Source organism: Ambystoma mexicanum, chromosome 1q (assembly GCF_040938575.1).
Source record: "Ambystoma mexicanum isolate Mex_15411 chromosome 1q, UKY_AmexF1_1, whole genome shotgun sequence".
Classification (NCBI taxonomy): domain Eukaryota; kingdom Metazoa; phylum Chordata; class Amphibia; order Caudata; family Ambystomatidae; genus Ambystoma; species Ambystoma mexicanum.
In genome coordinates this window covers 1,291,934,562-1,291,955,865 of record NC_090922.1, presented here as the reverse complement: position 1 = coordinate 1,291,955,865, position 21,304 = coordinate 1,291,934,562, and the positions used below count along the sequence as shown (strand labels likewise).

At 49.9% G+C, this 21,304-nt stretch overlaps 1 protein-coding gene across 2 annotated transcripts in view; it reads right to left on the bottom strand.

Moving 5' to 3' along the window:
• The window catches only part of USP24 (ubiquitin specific peptidase 24), a 2,799,104-nt gene that overhangs the window by 983,339 nt on the left and 1,794,461 nt on the right, over nt 1-21,304 (bottom strand). For both annotated transcript variants that reach the window (XM_069642114.1, XM_069642115.1), the window contains exon 47: nt 15,305-15,424. In XM_069642114.1, coding sequence (XP_069498215.1) covers nt 15,305-15,424 — 120 coding nt within the window. The remainder of the gene's footprint in view (nt 1-15,304; nt 15,425-21,304) is intronic.

Below are 21,304 nucleotides of genomic sequence, written 5' to 3'. Positions count from 1 at the left end.
GAACAGAGGGCCTACCTTGTCTTGACGAGAAGTCCTGGAGACAAGTCCTTAAGGTGCACCGGAGAAGTGTGGAATATCTCCCTCCAACGCGACAACCAATTCTTCGATGCCATGGGACCGAGAGTTCTTCAAGCCATGCACACATCCCAGCGGTGGTCTGGCCCCAGGCACTCAAGAAAAGAGTGCATGAGGGTGCAAGGCCGGGAACGAGCGGTCGCATGAAGCACATCTTGTGAATCCTCCTGCCGTCAACATGCGCCGGGAGAGGCGAGGCACCAAAGGGAGGTTAAATAAAATTGAAAAACAAAGAACAAGGATAAAGCGGATAGCTAAATAAGTGTCTGCGCTGGCTGCCAGGTCCAACAATGTCTGTGCAGAAAAAAAGGGATTGTGGAGAATGCTGGACGGCGGGGTCTCGGTGGGACGTTCCCACACTAAAGGCCACCCCCTCTCCACCTGTGCGCTGTGCTAAACTTAAAGGGGAAGCTCCACACTTTGCAGCTAAAGGTTCCGGTACCAACCCCATGTTGGGGGACGCCTACAAGGATGGAGGAATGGGGAAGGGACGTATGAATAGGTCTGTGACATCTCTTCTTCGTTGAAGACAATGAACAAGAGTGGCGGGAATCAATTCTCGAGTGACACGAGTTATGGTGCCTTTTGGCACTTTTTTAAAACCCCTCTGGGGACTTTGGTAGTTACCAATCTCCTGCTCTCTCAGGATTTGCACTTTGAGGACGTGGTGCTCGGGAATTTAGGAGGCAGAGTGCTCCAAAATCAATTGGGTGAGCTCTACTCTGCACGTCGTTTAAACCACAACGGCTTGGCAGTAGACATTTTACTAAAAACGTCTACGTGTTTCTCTGGGGAAAATAGTGGCACGTGAAGTGTGCTAAGCACACAGTAAAAAAAAAAAAAGAAAGGAGGCCACAGAGTATGGTGCGGGCTAAATGTATGGACGGCGCTGTCAAGCCTGGCATCCAGGAAGCCACAAATCGATGAATACTGAAATGGAGATTGCAGCCCCCTGCTGCTGAAAAGGTTTCTGTGATCAGCAGAAGCTGCATGAATAAATCTGTCACACATTTCCGTCCCTAGTCCCTCTGGTCCTCCTGACGCTTAGCTCCACATTTGCTACATAGCCATCCTTACCTAGATAGAGCCGCCAATATTGGCAAGGAGCTGCCTATATCCTGCTCCAGTATTGTTGGGATATTTCTGATCATATACCGGCAGCCAACATCATTGCCTCACGTCTCAACGCTAGGAAATTGTCTAGTTTAGCGCTTACTATTTGTTCCTCCTCACACCCCGTCAACCGTTATTCTGCCTTCTCCTCCCCTCGTCTGTGGCTTTGCTGCCCTTTGTCCTTCCCGCTCTCTCCCCTCGTACTCACCGGAATGCTCATTCATTGTGTCTGCTTCGATTATTGCGGTTCCCGGATTCTGGAATTGAGCAGATTTTTGTCCCTTCACTGGAAGGGTTTTTTCCTGTCATCTTTGGCAGTGTGCTCCAGGGGCTACTTGGCCTGGGTCCTTCACTAAACAGGCAGAGCAGCTACCAGAGGCTTGACCATATCGTCAGGAAACACACACTCAAATTAACCGATGCAGTGAATCCCCAGCAGGTCAGCCTCGCAGGAAATCTAGGGTGAGGTCAATTACTGACAAAATCCAAGATGAGAAATCTGTAGGAGGACACTTCCCATTAGAAACAGGAAAAGATCAAAGGTGTTGCGTAGCTAATCGCATCATAACATCCAGCAAGGCATCACAAATACATTCTTATAGTTGATTAATAATAATATAGCAGGTACTCAATAAAAGACAATGGGCTTGCCTTTTCACTAGCCACTCATTTAAAGGAAATGTAGAATTTGTATAGGGTGTGCTAAAGCGATGAATAAGGCTGTAAAAATGTGTAATTACATTTATTTTTAAATCTCAACTGCGATATACATGTCAGATTTGATTTGTGTGAATTCAGTTATTAAATACAAATGTTAGGCAGCACTGTAAGAATAATTAAACTGGCTGAGTATTTAAATAACCAGGTTACTCACCGTAGTGACCACCTTACTCCTAGTCCATAGTCCCCTTTCCTCTATGCTTATGGGACATTACTCTGTCCTGTGGGACGGGACCGGAACACTTTGTAAAAAGCATCAAAAAATGTTGCAAACATTTATAGTCCTTCCTCTCTTTCTGCGCGGGGCCCGGCACACGGCCGTATCCCCGCCCATCTCGGCTCTGCCCCGCCCATCACCCATCAGTCCTTTTCTATCGCTAGGTCCAAGACCTCTTAGCAATAACAGAGGAACCTTATTAGAGGGGACGGCGGCCGGGCGTATGGAGGAAAGGGGACTATGGACTAGGAGTAAGGTGGTCACTACGGTGAGTAACCTGGTTATACTCCTACGTCCAGCCCCCTTTCCTCCATACTTATGGGAGATCCAAGCACTCCTTACAGGTGTTACAGGTGTTATGGGTGGATGGAAAAAACCCTTACTGAAAAAGGTTCTTCAGCACAGCCTGACCAAACTGAGCATCAGATCTTGAGCTCATGTCTAGACAATGATGCTTACAAAAAGCAGATGGGGAGGCCCAAGTAGCCGCCTTTGCGATGGTCTCCCAGGGGACATATTTCTGAAAGGCAACCGCGGCTGCCTTGCCCCGCACCAGGTGTGCATGAATACCTTTAGGAGGCTTCAGCCCTTGGACGGTGTAAGACTCCGTAATGCAGGCAGCGATCCATCGAGAAGTAGTCGCCTTAGAGGACTGCTTACCTTGTGGGTTACTAAAGGTCACAAACAGTTGATAAGAACTCCTAAGCTCGGATGTTCTGTCCAGATAGAACTTAAGAGCCCTTCTAACATCGAGGCAATGCAGAACCCTTGCTGCCTCTGAGGCAGGGTTCGGAAAAAAGACCGGCAGGGAGATTGACTGGTTCAGATGGAACTCAGATACCACTTTCGGCAGGAAAGTAGGATTTGTCCGTAGGATCACCTTATTCTTGTGAAAGACCAAGAAGGGATGCTCCACCGACAAAGCCTAGAGCTCACTCACACGCCTTGCTGAAGTAACAGCGACCAAAAAGGACACTTTCCACGACAGGTGCTTGAGGTCCACCGTGGCCATTGGTTCGAAAGGTTTATGGCACAGCGCCGTCAGGACCACATTTAGATCCCACATCGGGTGCGGACTACAATTCGAAGGATAAAGGCACGTCAAGCCTGCAAAATGCCTCTTAAACACTGGGTTAGACAGAGAGTAAGAGCATTGGTCCGTAGATAGGTAAGCGGACACCGCCGAAAGATAAGTTCTGCATGACAGAACGTGAACGCCCGACTCTGCTAAGTAGGATACAAAGGACAGTACCGTGTCAATTGTTGCCTCCCTTGGGTCCAACTGCTTGTTTTAACACCAATGACAGAACCTGAGCCATTTGCTTCTGTACTGGGACCTAGTCGAGGGTTATCTGGCTGCCTGGATAATACGCATGTTATCCGCAGACAGGCCAAGATACTCTAAAGACTTGAACTCAGGCACCATGCCGCCAAGCTGAGCGATTGTGGCGAGTGGTGCCACAGCTGCTTTTTCCCCTGGTGAAGAAGATCGGGAGTCACCGGCAACCTGATCGGCGGATACACCGTCAGGTGTTGAAGTTCTGAGAACCAAAACCTGGCCGGCCGCCACGTGGCTATGAGTAGAAGAGAACAGTTCACCGAGTTCTTCAATTTGCAAATCGTCCGGTGAACTAGAGGCAGAGGCGGGAAAGCATAAGCCCTCATGTTGTGCCATGGAATCTCGAGCACATCCCCAGAGAGGAGGCTCCTAGCCCGCTTCTGGAGGCATACAGAGGAAGCTTCTTGTTTGCCGTCGTAGCATAGAGGTCCACTTCCGGTGTGCCCCAACGCAGGAAAATCCATGAGAGGACCTCCGCCTTCAACTCCCACTCGTAGCTGTCCATCATCCGCCAGCTGAGGGCATCTGCCGTGACAATCAGCTGGGCCGGGATGTGTACTGCAAGTAGCCAGACACCATGAAGAACCGCCCACTCCCAAATCTGGATGGACAATTCCACGAGGGGGTGGAGGGGAGACTTGGTTCCCCCTTGCTTTTTGATGTAATACATCGACACCACATTGTCCGTGCGGATACGGACCACTTTGTTGGCAATGATCGGTCTGAACGCCTTGAGCGCTAGGAAAATCGCCAGAAGCTCCAGATTTATGTGAAGGAGCTTGTCCTGAGGCGACCAAAGATCCGAGACCTGAAGAAGGTCCAACGTCGCACCCCACCCCGGAAGGGAGGAGTCTGTCGTCACCATCGGGGTTGGGTCTTGAAACCCCACCCCTACCGACAGGTTGCTGAAACACAACCACCAGTCCAGGTCTGCTCTCATGAAAGCTGGAATCGTTATCAACTTGGAGTCCGGATCCACAGCCTGAAGCCAAACACTCCGAAGAGCCATCTGCGTCCGCCTAATTTTGAAACGGGCAAGAGGAAGAGCCAACACACACAAGGCCATGAGACCCAGAAGCCTCTGGAACCACCAGGCCGACTGTTAGGGAGAATTCTCATTCTATGGCTAATTTCCCTTACCTAAAGAGTCCCCTAGCACCTTTGCTAGATTTGAAGGGTTTGTTACTTTTTACCTGCTAAGAGTGAGACTCTTTTTCCCACTCTTAGGCATCTTTGATATGTGTGTTCTAGGCTATTTTTGTGTTTAATACCTATGGCATCTTTCTCAACCCCTTAGGAACCATCTTTACTCACATGTGTTACACAGCACCCTCAGTGCAGTGATACAGGGGTGTCGTAGCGACCCCCAAACATAGACTCCATACCCTGGGACTGACTACTGTCTCCCAGGGCATGTAAAGTCCCCATTGACTTTACTAGTTAAATCCTATGAACTAAACCAGTAGAAACCATCTTACTATGGAGGTACTGGAAGGGGTTAATAGTTTTTCCCCTATGTTTATTTTCGAGAGGGTACCGTACAGTCCCTCTCTCAAAGGTTTCTGGCTGGTGGCAGTGGTTACTACCATAAATATTCGACCGCAAATATTTCCCTATGGTATTTTCCCATTGTTCGAGGCTACCACTTTTTCGGACAGCCTCTAACATACCGCCAGTACATTTTAATATTAACTTGACTCTGGTAGGTTTTATTTGCCAGAACTTTAATATAACTTCTTTCTCGTGTCTTTCTCTAAACTCCTAACCCAGGTCGGGATCCTTTGTTCGTCCTTTCTACCGAGAAGCCCTCCTTTCGGCGCCACTGAGTCTGGGGTGGGTCCATTGTGTGGGAGGGGGAGTAGGACCCCTGGACAGGGTTGCCTTCGCAACCCACGTCGCACTCTATCCTGATAGGCTGGAAGGTCTCCCACCAAGATGACCACTCCAATGTGTGAGTGACAGCTATGCTGTATGAATGGGGATCTTTTTGCATAAAAGCAGGGTCCTGCGGACTGGAAAAGCAAGACGTTGCCACTGGAACTAAGAAGCCGAAGAGAGGGGGGCGTGGCTACGAGAGCCATGTAGGAGGACGCGTTCTGGAGGAGCTCCCGAGATCCTGCAACGATCCGGGCAAATATGTGCGGTACGACGGATCGCTGACCACCGACGATACACATGATGGTGTGTGAAGGTATTGGCCACGCATTGTGAACTTCTGGAGAGAATGGGATCAACGGCGACGGAGATCGGCGGCTACGAGTTAAAAGACCCCGCGAACAAAGGGCGACTCAAAATGGCCGACCAGGGCCCGGGACTCGAATAGGAGCGAGTTGAAGGATGTCCTGGCTGCGAAGGTACACTGTACACAAACTTGCTATTCTAGCAACCGATCGATTTCCTGAGTCATGTCGAACAGGTCGGTGCGGCCGAAGGTGAAACAGCCTACCTTAGACGATTTCACTAAAACTCCCCCGAACCAGGACACTACCAAAAGTAAGGATGCGCTGGCTGGGAGCGGCACGGCGTCCTCGTGCACCAACCAAGAAATCCTGGCGGCGATTGTGGAACTGAGGGCGGCCTGGGAATCAAAGCTGGAACTGGCCGTTACTGAATTAAAGACTGCACTGGACCGCAAGGTTGGGGAGGTCCAGGAGGACGTTAATCTGCTACGACAAGATGTCAGGGCCCTGGCGGAGCGCACGGAGTCCCTTGAAAAAGAAGTTTGCCCGAATACAGCAGATTGCGCCGCTCATAAGGCCGATTTGCATGCCCTGACACAAAGGATTGGCAACTTGGAGAGCAGAGCGGAGGAGGCTGAGGGACGAGCCCGTCGCAACAACATCCGCATCGTGGGCCTACCGGAGGGGATAGAGGGCCGTGACCCTACGGATTTCATCGAATCCATGTTCTTACAGGAGATACCTGGAGGGGCCCTATCTCAAGGATTTGCAGTAGAAAGAGCACATAGAGCCCTAACTAGGAGGCCACCTCCGGGGAACCCGCCTAGGCCTGTGATCACTAAAATCCTTAACTACCGCGACCGGGAGAGGATACTGGAATACTTCCGTAAAGGAGGGACGATCACGAGAGGAGCGGCAAACATCACGGCTTATCCAGATTATACTCTGACTGTACAACGCAGTCGCATGAACTTCGGGTCTGTAAAGCGAAGGCTGAGAGAAGCGGGCCACAAATATATGTTACTCTATCCAGCAAAATTGAAAGTCCTCCATGCACATAAAACTTTGTTTTTTGAAACCCCGGAGGATGCTATGGGGTGGCTCGATGCGCAAGGATGCCCCCAGGAATCGGAAGTTCGGCCCAGAAAGGGCTCTGAAGAGATACGGGAATCGTAAAATGGCGTCGCAAGATGGCGTGGCTCCAGGGACTTGAATATAGTCGGTGTGACACCTTCGGTAAAGAAGGTCAGATGATTGCACTATTTTGTCAAGACACTGTGAATGTTTATCTGATCGGGAGCCCTACGGGGCGATACTCTCTACCCCACGATAGTTTTAGTTGGGTGGCCGTTAGGGTGACCTCACCCTACTGGGCTCCGTTCGCCGACTGGTGCTTGCAGAGCTAGATGTGGGGGTGCCTGAGCTCTGTTGATGGAGCTGGGCAGCAGTTGGGGTGTGTGATGTTGGGGAAGGCACGGGTGGGGGGAGGGGAGGGAAGTTGGGGTTTAGTTGTGTATATAGTTGAAGGGAGTTTGAGCTTATATGAGGAGTTACTGGACCGAAACTATCTGTGTCAGGTGGGCGGTTGGGGGTTGCTACATGGGAGGCAGGGAGGTACGCACTTGCTATGGGAGACCTTAAGATTGTCACCTGGAATGTCAGGGGACTTAATAGTTATTTAAAAAGGAATAAAGTTATGTTGTACCTCAAAAGGCAGAGGATTGACATTGCACTATTGCAAGAAACACACCTGAACCGGCACAAGTTAGAACTGGTTGAGAAAAAGTGGAGTGGCATGGTGGTGGGCTCCCCGTACTCTGCCTATGCCAGGGGAGTGCTAATCTGGGCAGCACTGCACGTTCCGTTCAGAGTCACGTGGCAGGAGGTGGACACGGAGGGCAGGCTGGTTATGCTCAGAGCCCTGGTTGAGGATAGAGAGGTTTGTATTATTAACACATACGCCCCCAATCAAAATGCTGCTGCATACTTCAGGACCCTATGCACCCATCTGGGCACATGCGTGGGGGGAGCGATCATTTGGGGAGGGGACTTTAACTGTGTTCTCGACCCAAGGGCAGATAGATCCGACGATAGGATTGATCGGCCCACCCCGGGGGCCAGAGTATTACAGACGCTGCTGGGCGACTTTGGGCTGGCGGATGTTTGGCGACTGAAATACCCCGATACCTCGCAGTATTCTCACTACTCTGCTCCACAGTGCCTACACACGAGATTGGATTACTTCTTTGTCACGTCAGAAGTGGTGATGGCGACCACTCAAATTGAATATAAAGCGAGGGTCCTGTCAGACCACTCGCCCTTAGTGTTGACCTGGCAGTATGGCCGCCCTCGTGCACGGATACCTACATGCGCCTCCGTGCGGAGGCGCTTAGGGACACGGTTTTTAGGGAGGCGATCCAGCGGTACTTTGAGGTTAACACGGGCAGTGTAGATTCGGCTGGTACACTTTGGGAGGCATTCAAGGTTGTGTTACGAGGGGACGCTATTTCTAAGTCGAAGGGCCTGCAGGGTGGGGTTCTGATGGAGCTAGAGAAGGCGGAGAGACAATTGGAGCGCGAATGTAGCGAAGCAGGAGTGGACGCAGACCTAGTACTTGCGCTGCAGCAGCGATGTTCGGAGCTTTGGGAAAGGCTCTGTAACCTTAACTATAGGAAATATGTTGAGAGGCAGCATGCGGGTGGAGACAAAACTGGCCGCCTACTAGCATGGCTATATAAGAGAGAAACCCCTAGGCCCCCGATCAGAATGATAGTTGGAGAGGACGGAGAGGAGGTAGACACCCAGGAAGGAGTTAATGCAGCCTTCCTTGATTATTATAGAGCACTGTATGAGGACAAAGGGGGAGAATATCAAGCAGAGATCAGAACTACATTGGAAGACATAGAGCTGCCCAAGATTAGTGATGAAGAAAGAGAGGAGCTGGACGCACCTATCACACTAGAGGAACTGGAGGAGGTAGTGAAGGGATTGCCCACTTGTAAGACTCCGGGCACGGACGGACTCCCGAGTGAGTTTTATAAAGTGTATGGGGCAGAGATACTCCCCCCTAGAAATGTTCAATGAATCTTTCGAGAAGGGTCGGTTACCGGAAACGCTCAGAGAAGCGCTGATAGTGCCGCTCCCCAAGCCTAATAAACCCCGACAAAGCTGTGGATCGTATAGGCCGCTGTCGATGTTGAACCAGGACAGCAAGATCCTGACGGCGGTCCTGGCCAACAGGCTACGAAGGGTCATCAGTAAACTGATACACCAAGATCAGACGGGCTATGTCCCCAACAGAAACATAACTCACAATCACAGGCGACTTCACCGGTTGATTGAAGAGGGGAACAGAAGTGATGAAGAGATGGTGGTGGTGTCCCTAGATGCAGTTAAGGCATTTGATTCAGTGAGGTGGCCGTGGTTGCTGGCGTCCTTGGAGAGGTACGGGTTTGGGCCTGGCTACGTGAGGTGGGCGAAACTACTGTACAGCGAGCCACTGGCCAGGGTGCGCACGGGATCCGTGATATCCGAAAGGTGGCGACTTAGCAGAGGCACCAGACAGGGGGATGCCCCTGGTCCCCGATGCTGTACATATTAGCCCTGGAGCCCCTGGCGGTGTACCTCAGACAACAATATGACTTGGTTGGCATCGAGGTGGGAGGAGAGAACCATTTGATATCCCTATATGCTGACGACCTGTTGTTGTACCTGAGGTATCCGGAGGAAAACCTCCAGTACATTTTAGAGGTCATGGAAAAGTATGCAGAGCTGTCCGGCATAGCGGTTAATCCCAGTAAATCGAGCATGTTCCCGTTGGGGAGCTTCATTGGGGTCCCTCTGGAACGGTTGCCGGTGTTGCCCGTGCCCTGGGCAACTGAGTCTTTCCGTTACCTCGGAATTGATGTATATCATGCTGTGAAGGAAGAACACTTGCACAATACCGAGGCGGCGGTAAAGAAAATCCGCGATAGTATGCGGTTTTGGGAGAAGCTGCCGCTGGCAATGGTGGGCCGGGGGGCGATGCTCAAAATGGTGGTCCTGCCCAGGCTTTTGCACTTTTTCAGCAATATACCATACTTGATACCCAGGAAGTTCTTTGTCAAACTTGATAGTGTATGTAGGGACTTCCTGTGGCACGGCATCCGTAACAGGGTGGCCTTGTGGAAACTGCAAAATTTCTACGATAGGGGAGGCATCAAGCTGCCGAACTTTGAGGCCTATTATGTGGCCAGCCAGCTGCAATACGTGACCAAATGGCTCTCTGATGAGGAAACTCCTGAGTCTAGGCTGGTTGGGAGGGACTGCGCCCCGTTTTATCTAAAGGAGGTCGTCTGGGTCCCTAGGTCGGACTTGCAAGGACGCCCATGTGTGTTGCTGTTGGGGTGGAGAATTTGGCGCAGAATGTGTCAGTTGATTGAGAACCCGTGCCCGTGTTCCCCGCATGTGCCACTGGCCGCCCTAACTACGGGGGACAGCCAGCTCAGGAAAATTATCAGGACATATTGGGAAACGGTTGGGCTGGCCACATTGGGAGACATATGGCAGGATGGGGCCATTAGAGAATTTGTAGACCTGGGCGAAGAAACAGGGCTGCACGGGGGCCAATATGTTACATATCTAAGGCTGGTACAGATCATCCGTAAGACTTGGCCGGAGACAGTGCTAGCGGAAGATCCGGACGCATTGATCGGAACAATATATGATATATCAGAGGGCGGGCATGAGATCTCCAGATTATATGAGGTGGTGATGACCAGGGTGGGGAAGGACTTGATGGATTTGAGGCTCAATTGGGAAGCGGAAGTGGGGGCACAGATGACTGATGGGATGTGGGAACGGGCCATGGGATATCATAAGAAAGTGTCTAGGAATGCTAGATTGCAGCAAATACAGCTGTACATCACGCACAGAGCATATATGACCCCGAAGAAAATTGCCAAGTTTGCGAGCGCAGGTAGACAAGCATGCCCGAAATGCGATGAAGAAGACGCAGGTATGACACATATGTTCTGGTCCTGCCCAGTGATTGAAGGCTTCTGGGGGGAAGTGGCACAGAAATTAGCAGATAAGGGGGTTCTGCTAAGCATTGACACGGCCTGGGCCTGCCTCCTGGGAGGGTTCCCTAGACCACGGAACACCAAACATCTCGGGAAACTGAGAGACCTGGCGTATGTACTTGCTAAGAGAAGGATAGCTATGAGCTGGAAGCAACGCCATGGGCCAAGAATAGAGATATGGTGGCGGGACCTGCAGAAGTGGGCGGAGGCTGAAACGGTGGTATGGCAGGAAGCGTGTGGTAATTGTGGGGAGGAAGAAGTGGGAACCTGGCGGCTTGGAGAATGTTAATTACGGGACTGTTTGGCACGGAGATGGACCCTGCTGCTTCCGAGAGGGGCGACGCCTGGCCCCACCAAGCGTACACAGAACTGTAAGGTTGATAAGCTCTTAGGGGGAAGGGGAGGGTTTGCAGTGCAGTAACATGGCATTAATTGATGTTTACAGTGTGTAATGTATAATGCTGCAAGTTTGGTTTGTAATGTTTTATTTTGAAAATAAAAAATATTTTTTAAAAAAAAAAGAAGCCGAAGAGAAGAGAAGCCAAAGACATCTGCAACGACTGAACCACCGGTGAAGCCCTGCTGCAGCGTCTCACCACTTTTCTCCACACAACAAGAGAAGATCCTCACCTGTAGTCCTAATCTTGTGTAGTGCTCCCTAAGGAAACTGCACTGGATTCTGCCTAATACCGACATGCTCACCGACTGTGCAAACAACAGATCCGCCATTCTGTCCCCGGTCAGGTACACACTGCAGTCGATCGTGTTCCAGCGAAAACCCAGTTAAATCAAGTCCTGAGAGACCGTCATGGAAGATTTCCACCAGTTCACTGACAGCCCTAGGTGGAACAGGAGCTGGAGGAGAGACTGAAGATTGCAGGCGGCTTTCAAAGGGCACGGACTGTGCAAGAGCCAATCATTCAAATACGGATACACATGGATACCCTGCAGACGAAGATAGGACGCAATCACCGACATCATCTTCGTGAAGACACGCGGCGCCGAGCTGAGGCCAAAAGGAAACACTCGAAATTGGAAGTGCTCCTCTCCCACAGAGAAGCGAAGATAGCTCCTGTGTGGATTCCAAATCAGATTATGCATGTACGCATCCTGAAAGTCCACCACGCTGAGCCAATCGCCCATCTGAAAGGAGGACCTGTCTAGCCGGACGTGATCATCTTAAACTTCTCTTGGGGTAGGAAAAGATTGAACTGGGAAAGGTCTAGGATGGTGCGCAGGCCAGCCTGGTTGGGTTTGGCACCGTAAACAGCCGGGAGTAGAAGCCCTCCCCTTGTTCACCAAGGGGAACGGGTTCCACAGCTCTGAGTTCCAGAAGTTTCTCTGCTTTTAGGGAGGACGACCCTGATTGCTGGAAAGGAGGTCTGAAGGGCAGGATAGGGGGTAAGGGTAAGCGAAATCCCGCCCGATCGACTGACAAGACCCACCTGTCTTCGGTGATGGTCTGCCACACCTCCCAATGAGACGCAATGCGTCCTTCCACCGGGGTCTCGTGCGAGTGCGGAGAACCCTCATTTTGTAGGCTTTTCAGTGGTGTTACCACCTGAACCTGAGGAGGAGGCTGAGGAGCGGGAGAAAAACTGAGTCTGTTGCCTCTGGCAGTTATTACCTGAAGGGGTATCCAATCTGAGATTTCTTGTCTAGAAAACCTCTAAAACCAGAAGAGGTTCGGCTTTGCGATAACGGTCTCTGGGTCTTAAAAGGAGTTTTAACCAGGACTGACAAGGAGTTAGCTGTCTGGGTGCTGTCCTTCCTCTTGGTCAGCTACACATCCGTTGTAGAATGGAACTGCTCCTTACCGTCAAACAGAAGGTCCAACACCTTGTCCTCCAACTCCTTTGAAAATTTGGTGGCATGCAACCACGCCTGTCGGGAGGTATCAACTCCCAGTATAAGGCCCCGAGCCGAAGTGTCTATGTGGTGAGCCGCAGCCTCCAGCAGATCCTGGGCCAAGACCCTGGCATCAGACAATCCCGCCTTAAAGTCTTCCAGCTTCTCGACCGGAATTAACTCCTCGAACTCCGACAGACCTTTCGACATCCTCATATTCGCCCCCACTAACACTAGTTCTGCATTGGCCTGCCGTAGCTGCAAGGCCGAGTTAGGGAAAATCTTCCTCCCAAGGGAGTCGAGGAGCTTGTCCTCCTTCCCCAGAACCTGAGTAGCCGTCGTAGAAGAGGATGCTGCAGGCTTGGACTGTAAAGTGGCCGCAGCCACCACTGTGGAGGAGGGGGGCGGACAAGATGACAGAGCCACCACTTCCGAAGAATGCAGCCTGTATCGCGCGTCAATTTTCTTATTGACGAAACGTCCAGAGTGTGGCTTTTCCCAGACCCTATGGACCTCAGCCAAAACGTCCTTCTGCAAGAACAGGCCGGTACGCTCCAATGGAGACAGGGTGAACGCCCCAGAAAGCACACCCTCCTGTGGAGCGGGTGCCTCGGGCACCGGAACATCCAAAAAGCACATGTCCAGTACCCGGTCATGAAAAGCTCCAATAGAGCGGGGCAGGTCCTCGTTGTCCTGATCGCCCTGCGCCTCATCCGACAGGTCAGGATCCTGCTGAACAGTGTCAGGCACTGCCTTGTCCACAGGGGGCAATGGGGGCAATGGCGGAAGGGTCGGGGGAGGCACCGTAGGCAAGGGCGGTGCCGGCGGAGCGGGTGGAGCCAGAGGCACGGGTGGGCATATCTCCCTAAAAAGCCCCTTGAAATATTCCCACATGGGATCGGTACACATGAGCGTCTGAAATTTGCCGAAAAAGGCGTCGTCCGGGGACTGTTTTGGAGCTACCAGAGGAGGCCTCTCATGAGGAGGATAATTCGAGGGACGCAACGGGGAGGGTTGCCACACAGGCCCATCCCGCGAAGTGTCCACATAAATCAAAGGTGCCGAACCCACAGGCAACAAAACATTGTACGGAAGGGGCATCCGAGCGTTCCAGTCAAACTGGGCGAAAAGGATGCGCACAAGGAATTTTATTTTCACCCACAGAAGCAAGCCCTACACCTGAGGCCGATGGCGTAGTTGTAGGGGAAGCGTCCAAAATGGCCGCTGTGGTCGTGGTGGGAACGGCTGCCATTTTGCCATCACCTGAGGGGAACTGCGGCACATGAGGAAGCGAGGCAGGGGTCACAGTCGATGGATCAGAGGTCTTAACTTTAGCTGTTACGTATGGAACCTCGGCAGAGCCGGTACTATGCGGCCTGGAATGTTTCTGCGACATACTAATAGCAAAATTAGCCTTCTCAGGAAGGACCTCGGCGCTGCCGGAAAAGGAAGAACTTTCCTTCTTTGCCCCCTCAGCAGTTCTGGCACCGCCGCAAGAGCGGGAACGGTGATAAACAACTTTCACCGATAAGGCCTTACTAGGCCTCTCAGAAATGTTGGTAATTTTAGCCTATGTACAAGGGACCTCAGACCCAGGTCCGGTAACAGCCTTACAAGTACGGGCCTCGAACATCCGTTCGGTAACACCAACCCCAACCAAAGCCCCGAGGAGCACCCTGGTTTTATTTTTGAGGGAAGCTGATAAAGAGGCCTCAGAGCTAGCTCCTGTACCCCACGACTCAGTAGAACTGGGTCTGCAAGCCGCCCCCACAGGAGGGGCCTCAGAGTGGACTCCGCTATCCACAGGCCCCTTACGGAGACCCTCGGAGAAAACTCTGTTACAATTTTTAGGCCCAGAAGGCATGTCAGGGCAATCCCCGGTGACAGAGCGACTATTGCTCCTCCCGGCTCGGGAAGAGCCCGGAAAGTTATCTCCCAACCGGGGTGCTCTAAAAAGTAAAGAAGTTACCGGGCGTTTCTTCTTTTCGTCGATAAAAGCTTGAAAATGCAAGGAAGGGGCACGTCGAAACACCTCCTCCCAGCGCTCCAACCGGCGTTGAAGTGCCCGGACCGAAAGGAAATCACAGTAAAAACAGGAGTCCCAACGGTGGTCCGGACCCAAACACTCGAGACAAAGAGGATGGGTGTTCGCCCTCGCGAAGCGTCAGGGACACGATGAACAATCTGGAAAGTCTAGTTTGAACGACAGACAGACTAGTACATGATAGCTAGCGAGAGCCAGAGAGGAAAAAAGGGAAGAAAATCTTCCGCGGATGCAAGTGCGTCCAGTCCCGAATGAGCAGAGAAAAGGACTCATGGGCGATGCGCGGGGATAAGGCTGCGTGCCGGGCCCCGCGCAGAACGAGAGGAAGGACTAAAAACGTTTGCAACATTTTTGAATGCTTTTTACAAAGTGCTCTGGTCCCGTCCCACAGGACGGAGGAATGTCCCATAAGTATGGAGGAAAGGGGACGGGACGTAGGAGTAAATTAAACCACATTTACCAGTGCAATGTACTCCGCATACTGCAAATCCTTCCTTTACAAACTATGACCACTCTTAAGTGTCTCAGTAGTAGCAACAATGTGCTTCCGTGTGACTATGTAACCTAGAATTCATGTTTGTGGTACGCATACCGCTGCATCTATGCACAATGAATAAAGTAGGTATGCCAAATAGGGCCTTTAAGCTCATGGGCAAAAAACTAGTCATGTGTTGCAGTACTTTATTGACCAAGACTAAATTTAATTACCCTTATTTGCTCATCATACTTAATCGATCGACCGCTCTCCCAATCAAACCCGAACCTCATTAAATGGATCACCAAGACACTGGGCAAAGACTTAATACATGTCCGCTTCACAGTAGTTCTCTGGAATAAAAAAAGAAGAAATATTTGAAAACGAGGAAACAGAAAAAATAAATTAAAAAAACAACAGTAAGACAGACTTAAATGAAGAAACAAATACCTTAAGCCACACAGAAATGTTTTATTTGTTGTAGTCTTATATCCCACAGTACTTGTCATGGATATTATTAATCTTGGGTGCCATGCACTGTGGAAATCTGCACTAGATTGCAGCAAGTGGAGGGGATGGTTTGATAAAGACTGTTCTCATTATGAGTACAGCATTAGCAGGTGATCTAAAATGATGTTCGAGAGCTTATGCCGGTTGGGTAGGGGTCCTACAGCCCCAGGGCCAACTATCTTTGCCTCACAGTGCGTAGAGCGTTTTGCACCCCTTTGGCCCAATTACATTAATCGGTACAAGCTTCATCTTCACCACAATGGTTTATCAAACACACAATTTCGGTCCAACAAGTGGCAAAGCTCATGGCCCAGACTTAATTCCGCCAGATCTAGTAAAATTGGATTTTAAGCTTTGGGTGCTATTCTAACCAAATTGCTCAACATCATTAAAGCTACCATTGTTATAGTTTCCTCATGGAAAGCTGCAGAGAATATTATAATCCTCAAAATAAGGCCTCTCTGGCCTGCTATCAGCCAATTCTGCTCTGCGATTCCCATGAAAAAATATATGCAGGAACATTTTAAACAAATTGACATCTTGGAAAAAGGTACAAGGGATCATTAGCCCATGTCAGCATGGGTTACAGCTAAATACAACTCAGAACAGTAACTTTAAAAAGGAGAATTGGCCTTAAAACTTTGTCCCATTTGCAAAAACCCAGAAGCTCAATCGACCAAACACTTGCTTATGTCCTGTGATGGCACAAGGAATGCTAGATTGCTTTTGTTTAATAGATTTATGACTAAACCTATATATTGTCTGCAAGACTCATTTTGGTAAAGTCTGATTGAAGGTTACTCGCAGCAGAAAACAATAGCAGTAATCCAAATGTAAGAAAGATGTGAAATTGTTCTATAATTTTTAGACAAGGATTTCGAGTGCCTCAGGTTAGAAATGTAAATGTTTTAGTAAGGAGACGATCAAGTTACTTACCAACTGGTAACATTCTTTCGATTGGATGTTCCTCCAACGTATTCCTCATCTTAGATGTATTCCATCCAGCTTTAGCTGCTTCGGAAATATTTTCTCGGCAGAGGGCGCCGTGCGTCGATGTCGTCGAGTCGATGGTCCCTCGAAGGCCTCCGTCGAGGGTGACATCATTGGGTATACAAGTAGCACGCGCGCCGCCCGTTGGCCTCAGTTCTGTTTTTCCCCCTCACTCTTGTTCTACTATGTAGATGGTGCCGGTAGTCAGGTATCAGTCTTGCGAGAGTTGAAGTGGCAATAACCCGCAAAAATCTACAGAGGGGTAGGCTGCGAGGGCGATGAGGAATATGTTGGAGGAACATCCAATCGAAAGAACGTTATCAGTTGGTAAGTAACTTGTTCTTCGAGTGTATTGTGTCCTCCCACTTATTCCTCATCTTAGATAGACTCCCAAAGCAGTATGGACAATTCTCTGTAGGAGGGAGAAGAGTTATGTATTTTTTTGATACCCTTAAATGGCTGAATATAGTACTGCTTTACCAAAATTCAGTTCCTTAGACTGGGAAGCATCCAGACTATAGCATTTTGAAAAAGTATGCAGCAAAGACAGACCAAGTTGCTGCTTCACAAATGGATTGTATGGGAACACCTCTTTGAAGGGCTGTCGAAGAGGCGATGCCTCTGGTGGAATGGGCCCTTAAGCCTTCTGGTAGGTCTTTCTATGCTAATCTGTAGCATTCTGAAATGCAAAGCACAATCCAACGTGACATGGTTAGATTTGACATAGATTGACCCAATTTCCTTCCGCTGTAGCCAATGAAAAGTTGATTATCCACTCTAAGCTTGGAAAGCCTAGAATTGTAAAAGCTTAGAGCTCTTCTCGGGTCCAACCTGTGCAATCTCTCCTCCTCCTTACTAGGATGAGGTGGAGGGTAGAATGCGGGTAGAACAACTGTCTGATTTAAATGAAAATCGGACACAACTTTAGGTAAAAATGAGGGTTTAACCCTTAATACCACTTAGTCCCTATGGAACACAGTATAGGGTGGCCCAGAAGACAGTGCCTGCAATTCGCTCACTCTTCTTGCAGATGTTAAAGCAACTAGGAAAGCAGTTTTCTATGTCAGTAATCTTAATGGACAAGTGTGCAAGGGTTCAAAAGGGGCACAGATTAAGAATTTTAGAACTAGATTAAGATCCAAAATTGGTACTTGTAAAGGATAAGGAGGAAACACATTGGCGAGTCCTTTTAAGAATTGTACTACTAAAGGAATTTTGAAATAGGAGCATTCTTCCGACGAGAGCTTGAAGATTGAAAGCGCTGCAAGATAATCTTTAATGGTCTCAACATTTAGACCTCTATGTGCTAGGGACAAGAGGAAGGACAGTACTTCCGAAATAGAACATAGAAAAGGATCAACATTCTTTTCTCTGCACCAGTTGCAAAAATGTTTCCATCAGCAACGGTATAGAGATTTTGTTGCTGGCCTTCTTGCTGAAAGCAACACCTGCATGACGTCATCTGGAAGGTTCCAATCCATGTATCTCAGCCTTTCATATACTAAGCGTGAAGGTTGAGAGTCTTTACCTCTGGAAGGAGAACCTGACCTTCCATTCGTGAGAGAAGGTTCTCTGAGGAAGACGTACCGGGGACAGATGGACATGTCTAGAAGGTCCAGGTACCACGTTCTCCTGGCCCATTCCGGGGCAATTAGGATCATGCGGCTTCCGAACCGTCTCAGTCTTCTGATGACCTGAGGAATGACGGGAATCGTAGGGAACGCGTATAATAGTGGGAAATTCCACTCCACCACGAACGCGTCCCATAGGGCTCCTCTCGGGGGAAATTCCCTTGAGCGTTACCTTTCGCACTTCTGGATGATTCCGGTCGCAAATAGGCCTACTTGAGGGGTCCCCCAAAGGGCGAAGATCTCTTGAATGACTTCCTGAGCCAGTTCACACTCGTGGGACACCGTGTTCTGCCTGCTGAGAGCGTCCGCCGTCATATTCTCCTCCCCGGCTAGATGAACTGCTGTTAAGGAGATTCCTTCTTGAATTGCCTAATGCCAGAGCTGCATTGTCTCTCTGCATAGAGGTAGTGACCCTACACCTCCTCCTTTATTCAGATAATGCATGGCGACTGTGTTGTCTGTCATTATCAAGACATTGTTTCCTCTGACAGATGGTAGAAAAACCTTCGGCGCTAGTCTGATTGCTCTCAGCTCTAAAAGGTTGATGTGTAGTTTGGACTTCGATGGAGACCAGCGACCGCCGATTGTCAGATCGTTGGCATGAGCTGCCCACCCCATGAGTGAGGCGTCCGTCACTACTGTCACTACTGTAATCTCTGGCCATGGTTGCCAAAAATTCTCTCCTTTTAGGATATTCTCTGTGCAAGTTCACCACAGAAGATCCTGCTGAACTTCGTTCGGAATCTGAAGAAAATCTGTCATTGGACCTGAGAACTGGGACCATTGAGTCTTTAGAACCCATTGAAGAGATTTCATCCTCAGACGTGCCTCTGGCACTAGGGAAACGCAGGATGCCATGAGGCCGAGTAACCCTGAAGAATGTCTTGAGCCCTCGACTTGGGAGGCGAGCTCTTTCCCAAGGATGTGTCTAATACAGCCCCTATGTATTGGAGCTGTTGGGAAGATGTCATTTGTGACTTCTTGAAATTGAGGGAGAAGCCCAGTTTGTGGAGGAAGTGGCAGGTGACTTTCAGATGATCTAGTGCTTGTTCGGCAGAATGTGCCCTGATCAACCAATCGTCCGGGTAGGGGTAGAGGTGAATCCCCCTCTCCTGAGGTGCGCTGCCACCACTACCATTAGCTTGGTGAAGAACCTCGGGCGGAGGTCAATCTGAATGGCAGGACTCGAAACTGATAGTGTGAGTCGCCAACTACGAACCTCAGGTATTTTCTGTGCTTGAGATGAATTGGCACATGAAAATAAGCATCCTGGAGGTCCAATGACACCAACCAATCCTGAAATTGAAGGGCCTGAAGGATCTGAGAAAGAGTGACCATCTTGAACTTGTCCTTCCTGAGGAACTTGTTCAAGTTTCTTAAGTCCAAGATGGGTCTCAGTCCTCCGTCCTTTTTGGGAATCAAAAAATACGGGGAGTACCATCCTTTGTTCCTCTCCGCTAACAGGTACTGGCTCTATAGCACCTTTCTCCAGCAGGGTTAGAACTTCCTGCTGTAGGAGCGGGTCTGAAAACTTCAAAGGGTGTCTGCGACAGCCTGCCTCCCACAGGTGTCTTGTGATGAAAGTCCTCAAAGTGGTTTTGTGGCGGTTGCTGCTGCCGCTGATGGCAAAGAGGCTGCAGCTGGAGCTGGCTTTGCACGTTTTCCTAGTCCACCACGAGCGGCCTTTCTTTGGCCCCTTTGACTGGCCATTCCTCTCACCTTTCCATATGAGGAGTAGCAAAGATAAGATCGTCCCCTCCAAGATTGTCCTGGTGCACAAAAAGGCTGAGATTGCCTAATAGCAGCTCCTAAAGACTTGGCCGCTGCTTTTGAGGTCTGCAACTGCTCAAGGCTCTCGTCAGCCTTGCTGCCAAAAAGGTGAGACCTGTCAAAGGACATGTTCAGAAGGCGGTTCTGTACATCTGGTGCAAAACCAGACTTCTGTAACCACGCAAATCTGCATTACCGTGCTAGTTCCGATGGACCTGCTCACACTATCTGCAGTGTCCAATCCAGATTGAAGGGATTCCTGCATGGCTTCCTTTCCATCTCTAACAATGGCAAGGAATCCTTCCCTTTCATCCCCTTCTGGTTTGTGCTCCGCGGCAATTGCAATGCACTCTGTAACACTCACCTGGTATGCACAGGGACGTCACTCAGCCTGTTCTGACCTCTTACGACCTCGAACCCTTCCCTGGAGTCTACTTGACTGGAGACTGGGCCTGAAACACAGGAGTGGTAGAGTTTAACTCACTATTGTCTCTGTGTGCCTGAAGCCCTTCTTCCCCGGGGTCCAACCCTTCCCTTTGATCCACAGCTCACCTTGTTTTCTTGGAAAGGGTGCTCTCCATCATGCTTTCAGCGCAGGGGCGCGTTGATTGATGCTGGCTCGTTGCTGCCTAGTTACTTCACTGGCAAGAGTCCGACAGGTAAGTATAATGAGTCCTTTGAACAGTTCTCTAGCTTCGTTCCTTTCCTTCCTTAGATGATGGCCGGCGTCCGGGGATGGCGACGTGCTGCTGAGATGAGTAGCACTGAAGGTGAGTGAGAGCGCGATGCGCGATGCAACCCTTTCATATTTGTATTGAACTGAGTTCTTTTTCTGTGTCTTTTAGGTGCCGCAACCTTTTCAGCGTGGATGCCGGATATGAAGAAGAAATGGCGTGAGTAAGCGCGGTATGCGGCACCTCTAGATGTTTCCACGCTAACCTGGAGTGTCTTTTCCCTCTTGCAGATGGATGAGAAGTTCCGGAGACAGAGTTCCCCCAGAACGGCTGGGATTCAGGTAAGCGTTTGAAGCTCATATAGTCTTTAAAAATAAGCGAAGATTTGCTGAATGCTTACTAATGTCTTTTTTCTGTTCTTTTCCCTTTTCCTTAGGAAGCAGCGTGCCGGGATGGGAATGACACCACCGAAGATGCCCGCAGAACAGAAGAAGCGATGAATGATGGGCATAAGCACTGCAAGGTAAGGCTGTTCCTAACGGTGTTCTTGTTCTTGCAGGAGCTGAGCGCAGAAGAAAGATGCAGGCCTAACTGGAGACCGATCCGAACACGGTGAGTGTCACGCTGCAGGTGCAGAAAACACAAAGCATGTTTCTCA